The 7163-nt window shown below is 47.4% G+C and overlaps 1 protein-coding gene across 1 annotated transcript; it reads left to right on the top strand.

Moving 5' to 3' along the window:
• Positions 1–146: 146 nt before the first annotated feature.
• On the top strand, positions 147–6961 carry LOC103610743 (RUN and FYVE domain-containing protein 4-like; the record flags this gene model as incomplete). Its single annotated transcript, XM_008594845.1, has 3 exons — positions 147–293; positions 6188–6298; positions 6862–6961. Coding segments are annotated over 3 exons (358 nt in total), but the record flags the coding sequence as incomplete, so codon positions are not given.
• Between the last annotated feature and the right edge of the window lie 202 nt (positions 6962–7163).

Raw genomic sequence — 7163 nt, 5'->3', positions numbered from 1 at the left:
TGTGTGTGTGTGTGTGTCTGTGTGTGTGTGAACTTCGGCTGCCGGGGCACCACCAGCTTCTCCCTGGGAGCTCCCTGTCAGGTGGAGGCCCCTCCTAGCTCAGTCACAAATGCTGAGCTCAGAACTCAGCTTCCTTCTGTGTGCAGGTGTCAGGAAGAGAGAGCCCGGCTGCAGGCAGAGCTGGAGCAGAAGCAACAGGAGGCTGAGAGGAGGGACGCCATGTATGGGGAGGAGCTTGGAGGGCAGCAGGCCCTGGTCCAGGCCATGAAGAGGCGGGTGCTGGAACTGATTCAGTAAGGACGAGGACAGCAGGGTGGGCTGCGGAGGGGACATGGTAAGGGATGTGGATGCTGGGGAAAGAGCATTCTACTCCACTAACTAGTCTCAAGCAGGATTCCAGAACTTTCTATATGGTAACCCATTTCCTTCTTTTAGCCACCTCTTGCTGCTATCCCCATTTTACAGATGAGGAAACTGGGGATCAGAGAGGCTGACTTGGTCACTAAGGACACACAGCATATAAATTACACAGAGTCCTCTGACAATAAACACACTTGCACCCCAACCCACCCCCACATACACACACACCTACTAAGGTTAGGAGAAAAGAAAGGGACTCACGGGCTGAGAATGGGACAAGGAGGAAAAAGACACAGGGGTTGACCAAGAGGTAATCACATGTCCCACACCTGCCTGCCCACGGGACTTCCTCAGACCCCTGGGCCGGCTCTGAGTCAGCTGTCCCAGGTTCCAGAGGTTCCAAACAAATTTTTTTTCTGGTGCTAAAGAAATTAATCACAACGTCCTCAGGTAGGGAACCCCAAACTGTATAATGGCATGTCACTGGCAGAAACTTTATGGCAGATGTGACCTAAAGCAGAAAAAAAAAATTTTTTTTTAAAAAGGCACAGATGTTGACTTCTGCACCAAGATGGTGGTAGACTGACCTCACCTCATCTATTCTCCATCCTGAGATCTCACTAAAATGATTGTAAAAGAATAAAACTTAGAGAGAAAGGTATAGTTACCCACCACAGATGAGAGCATTCAGCTAATGTCCAGAACCTGGAAAATGGATGAAGAAGTGTATATAGTGTGGAGCCCAAGTTATAACTTCAGGACCCAGAGATCCCAGGAACACAGATGGCAGAAGTGAGGTGAGGATAAAGCCCTTAGAAAGAGCAATCTGCACCCCTGCCTTCTGCCTGCCTGCCCACCTGCAGAATATCCAGCAGCCGGGGCCTGTCTCCCAGGCAAATAGTCAAAAGGTCCTTCTCTAAAGAAATTTATATGTCACAGATAAAAGGCCAGTTTGTCCTGTCACTTGGGTGTCTGGTTTAGCAAGTAGCTCCCTGCCCAGTCTCCCCCTCCTGCCTCAAATGGAAACCACTACTCAGAGCTCCAACCAGCATTAAACAAGAAATGGCAACCAAGGATCCTCAGCCATTTGAGAAGAGTCTAGAACATAAAGAGTAGAGATGGAGATAAACAAACAAAAAAGATTCATCTCCCATGAAACAAGGTGCTGTGAAAAGCAATAGTCAAAGGTGTGAACGATTCTTAGAAATTAAAAGTATGACTGCTGAATTTTTTTTAAATTCACGAAAAGCATTAGAAGAGAAACGTGAGGGGCGGGCCCGGTGGCGCACTGCTACAGTGCGCGGCTTGGGAGCGCGGAGGCGCTCCCGCCGAGGGTTCGGATCCCACATACAGACCGGTTCCCGCTCACTGGCTGAGCGAGGTGCAGGCGCAACCGGGCGCAACACCGAGGGTTGCGATCCCATTGCCAGTCCGGTCCAGTACGGGCGTGACACTGAGGGTTGCGATCCGTTGCCGGACACGAAAAAAAAAAAAAAGAAGAGAAACGTGAGGCAGTCTCTCAGAAAGTAGAATAAAAAACACAGAGAGATGGAAGTCACAAGAGAAGTAGTTAGAGACATAAAGAATCAGTCCAGGAGTTCCAATATCCTCTCCAACTGACAGAAGTTCCAAAAAAGGAGAGAATAAGATGGAGGAGATTATCCTGTAAAATATAACAAAGATAAAAATATGAGAGAATTTCCCAGCTGTAATGGACACAGGTCATCAGAATTAAAGTTTTCACTTTATGATCAGCACAATAAATGAAAAACACAACAAAACCCACACTTAGATACATCATTATGAAATTTCAGTAAAAGACACAGAATATAGAGGAAAGGTCACCTATAAAAGAAGTAGAACCCAAAGTGTGTCAAGAGTCCGTGGTGTCATACTTTCTGAGTTCTGAGAAAAGCTCACTTTTTCCCTAGAATTTTGTGTCAAGCCAAGCAATGAATTCAGTGGGGAAGGTGATAGAGCAAAGACATTTTTCAGACAAACAGGTCTCAGGAAATTCACCTCCTACACAGCCTTTCTTAGGAAGTTAGTTGAGGATGTGCTCCAGAAAAATAAAGAACTAATCTAAGAAAGGAGAAGATGTGGAATTCAGGAAACAGTAGCTCCAGCCTAGGAGAGAAGAAAAGCGAACTCCCAATATGGCAAGTGGGCAGCAAGCCCAGGGAGCGTCGGGCTAGACGGTGGCAGAAGCGTCAGGGTCCAGGAGGAAGGTCTCTAGGGAACAGGGGAATCAAGAGAATGTGAAGGTTCTTCAAAAAGTTCATGGAAAAATGGAATTGAATGATAATATGGATCATTTCATGAGCTTTTTGAAGACCACTTGTACCTAATATGATGAAGAATTTGTGGAGAAATAATATGCTAAAGGCAAGTAATGCAAGAAGCAAAGAAAGGCAGTTAAAAATTCCTAGAAAAACAAAAGCCTTCAAGAAGGACAATGTTGTAAAATACATCTCAGCTCTTTGGGAAGCAATTTGTATACTGTATATATTATCTACCATGTATATTGTATATATTACCTAATAATAGTTTGTATACTGTACATATTACCTAATAATGTAAATAGTATCCATTGATTTGTTTCAGTGCTAGAATCTACCTAAAGGCAAAGCACAGGAGACAATTATAATTCTAGAAACAGAATATAAACAGCACTCACTACCTTAACAATATTAATAGAATCCAATAGAATGTTCTATGGAGATGGAAATGTTCTGTATCTGTGATGTCCAATATGGCAGCTACCAGGCACATGGAGAGACTGAGCATTCTAAATATTGAGCTGGTACAACTGAGGAACTGAAATTTTCGTTTTACTTAACTTTAAATAATTTTAATTTCAATTGTAATAGTCACATGTGGCCAGTGGCTACCATATTGAATGCTGCAGGAACAGGTGACAAGTTCAGAGGTGGAGGAAGGAGGAGAGCTGATGGGAAGGACGTCACCATGTCACAGAAGGAGTCACAAGACACGACCTAAAGCTCATAGAATGAGAATAACCATCTGAGGATTTTCTGCAAAACTACAAAGATAACCCACAGAGCAACCAAACACAGGGATACAACCACATTGGGAGGAAGGAGGAAAAGTCAGTGAGGCTGGTAATAAGAGAGCTAAATCCTCTGATATCAAGGGAAGGAGCTCAGTAGAAAATGTTCTCTGTTGATAAGTCAAGAAGGAGGGATCTGGGCATGTTACTTAAAGATGGAAGTAACACCATAGAGAAAAAGCTGAACGACGAAAGAAAGTTTGTCCTGAGAATGGGAAAGAATTAGGAGGGCGTCTGTTGCCTGTTGGTATAAACCCTTTTGTACTATTTGAGTTTTAAACCACATGTATGTATTATTTTGTGAAAAAATGTAAAACAGCCCTTGTTCCTAAACGTTCTTTAAGGAAAGCTTGTACTAAGTACCAACTAAGAGATAATAGGCATCATGTGCTGTGTGAGTCTGGAGCAAGAGCCCGTGGGGCTTCCGTGATCAGGGAGCACTCCTGGGAGGAGTGGGATGTGCACAGGCTGTTAAATAAGGGGTCGAGGTCAGGCTGGGCGAAGGGGGACCATCCGCCTTCTCAAAAGGCTAAAGACTAAAATAAAACACCTCCTGTGTGTCTCTCTCACCTTCTCTTCATTCTCTTTCTCTGCCCCATGTCTCTTTGTCTCTGTTTGTCTCTCCCTCTCTGTATCTGTGTTCCTCTCTGTCTCTGCATCTCCTTCTCTGTGTCTTTCTGTCCCCTTCTACACTTATCTACTTCTCCGTGTGTCTCTCTCTGTCTCCCTCTCTGGCTCTGTATCTTCCTTTCTCTCTCTCTAAGTGACTGTCTCCCTGTGTCCCTCTCCATTTCCGTATCTCCGTCTTTCTGCCTCTCTGTCCTTGTTTCTGTCTCTGTCTCTCTGTCTCTTTTTATCTGGATGTGTGTCTCTGGTGACTCCCTCTGTCACCCTGTCTATCTCTCTCCACCCCATCTTTCTTTCTCTGTGTATCCGTCTCTCTCTATATTTGTCCCTACGTCTCTGTCTGTATCTCTGTCTTTCTGCCTCTCTGTCCTTGTTTCTGTCTCTGTCTCTCTGTCTCTTTTTATCTGGATGTGTGTCTCTGGTGACTCCCTCTGTCACCCTGTCTATCTCTCTCCACCCCATCTTTCTTTCTCTGTGTATCCGTCTCTCTCTATATTTGTCCCTACGTCTCTGTCTGTATCTCTGTCTTTCTGCCTCTCTGTCCTTGTTTCTGTCTCTGTCTCTCTGTCTCTTTTTATCTGGATGTGTGTCTCTGGTGACTCCCTCTGTCACCCTGTCTATCTCTCTCCACCCCATCTTTCTTTCTCTGTGTATCCGTCTCTCTCTATATTTGTCCCTACGTCTCTGTCTGTATCTCTGTCTTTCTGCCTCTCTGTCCTTGTTTCTGTCTCTGTCTCTCTGTCTCTTTTTATCTGGATGTGTGTCTCTGGTGACTCCCTCTGTCACCCTGTCTATCTCTCTCCACCCCATCTTTCTTTCTCTGTGTATCCGTCTCTCTCTATATTTGTCCCTACGTCTCTGTCTGTATCTCTGTCTTTCTGCCTCTCTGTCCTTGTTTCTGTCTCTGTCTCTCTGTCTCTTTTTATCTGGATGTGTGTCTCTGGTGACTCCCTCTGTCACCCTGTCTATCTCTCTCCACCCCATCTTTCTTTCTCTGTGTATCCGTCTCTCTCTATATTTGTCCCTACGTCTCTGTCTGTATCTCTGTCTTTCTGCCTCTCTGTCCTTGTTTCTGTCTCTGTCTCTCTGTCTCTTTTTATCTGGATGTGTGTCTCTGGTGACTCCCTCTGTCACCCTGTCTATCTCTCTCCACCCCATCTTTCTTTCTCTGTGTATCCGTCTCTCTCTATATTTGTCCCTACGTCTCTGTCTGTATCTCTGTCTTTCTGCCTCTCTGTCCTTGTTTCTGTCTCTGTCTCTCTGTCTCTTTTTATCTGGATGTGTGTCTCTGGTGACTCCCTCTGTCACCCTGTCTATCTCTCTCCACCCCATCTTTCTTTCTCTGTGTATCCGTCTCTCTCTATATTTGTCCCTACGTCTCTGTCTGTATCTCTGTCTTTCTGCCTCTCTGTCCTTGTTTCTGTCTCTGTCTCTCTGTCTCTTTTTATCTGGATGTGTGTCTCTGGTGACTCCCTCTGTCACCCTGTCTATCTCTCTCCACCCCATCTTTCTTTCTCTGTGTATCCGTCTCTCTCTATATTTGTCCCTACGTCTCTGTCTGTATCTCTGTCTTTCTGCCTCTCTGTCCTTGTTTCTGTCTCTGTCTCTCTGTCTCTTTTTATCTGGATGTGTGTCTCTGGTGACTCCCTCTGTCACCCTGTCTATCTCTCTCCACCCCATCTTTCTTTCTCTGTGTATCCGTCTCTCTCTATATTTGTCCCTACATCTCTGTCTGTATCTCTGTCTTTCTGCCTCTCTGTCCTTGTTTCTGTCTCTGTCTCTCTGTCTCTTTTTATCTGGATGTGTGTCTCTGGTGACTCCCTCTGTCACCTTGTCTATCTCACTCCACCCCATCTTTCTTTCTCTGTGTATCCGTCTCTCTCTATATTTGTCCCTACGTCTCTGTCTGTATCTCTGTCTTTCTGCCTCTCTGTCCTTGTTTCTGTCTTCTCTGTCCCTTTGTGCATCTCTGGTGACTCCCCCTGTCACCCTATCCATCTTTCTCTGTCTTCCTCTTTGTCCTCATGTTCCTCTTTCTGTCCCTCTCTGCCTCTGCATCTGGGTCATGTCCATCTTTCTGTCTTCCTGTCTGTGTGTATGTCTCTCTCTCCACCTCCACGCCCACATCAGAGAGAAGGACCACCTGTGGCAGAAGCTCCAGCGTCTCTCTTGCACGGTCCCTGGATGCTGTGTCGTCTGTCACAAGATCTTTGGCCGACTGTCTCGGAGGTATCCGTGCAGGTAATGAGAAGGGCACAGGATCTTTCCTCCAGGACCGCCCAGCCCATAGCCCCCTTCACGCCCCAGGGAGGGAGGGACACTGGCACTGGCACTGGACATTCATGAAAAGCCACTCATTGACTCTGCCTGGCTTCCAGCACTGAGCAGAATCGTGAAGAACAGTGGAAAGGGGTCAGATGAGGAGCGGGTCCTGGAAGGTGGGACTGTGTAGCGCTTCAGAGAATGGACTGACATGGGCTTCTGTCTGGGAAGAGAGTCCCGAACAGAGGAAGCCGCTCCCCTCTCCTTCCTCTGCCCTCGTGGTGGCAGGACAGGCCGTGGGAGAGAGGAAAGTGACCACCAGGGGAAGCTACCGTTTGGAATTAGAAACTCTGGAGGGGTCCCCGGGCAGCAGGAGACCCTTTAGGATGGGGCAGACCTCCTGAGACAAGGGCATTCTGCTGGGAAACTAGAAACAGCCAGGTGGACCTGAAGGTGTTGGAACTCCATGACCCCCAGCCCGTGCCAGGTGCTCCCCCAGCCAGCTGCGGAGGCCCCCGGGATTCCCTGTCTCTGCTCCCCAGGCTCTGCGGGGGCCTGGTGTGCCACGCCTGCTCTGCGGATTACAAGAAGAGAGAGCGCTGCTGCCCACCCTGTGCCCAGGGCGAAACCCAAGTCACCTGACCAAGACCTGTCCGGGACCAGACACCCCACCCACCTACCCAGCCCTCCTGATCCAGTCCCTCCCCCGGCTCTTCCCAGTCCTACCTTCTAGAAGACGGTGATCCAAAGCAGCAGCACTTCTGTACACAGACTGAAGGTGGAGGAGCCGGGCTGGCCGTCAGGAGACAGGGTCTGGCCCTGCGGCTCCCACTCATGAGCTGGA

The sequence above is a fragment of the Galeopterus variegatus genome, unplaced genomic scaffold, assembly GCF_000696425.1.
Source record: "Galeopterus variegatus unplaced genomic scaffold, G_variegatus-3.0.2 Scaffold11691, whole genome shotgun sequence".
In the NCBI taxonomy this organism is placed as follows: domain Eukaryota; kingdom Metazoa; phylum Chordata; class Mammalia; order Dermoptera; family Cynocephalidae; genus Galeopterus; species Galeopterus variegatus.
Note: the sequence above shows the minus strand (reverse complement) of the source record. Positions and strands in the feature narration are given on the sequence as shown.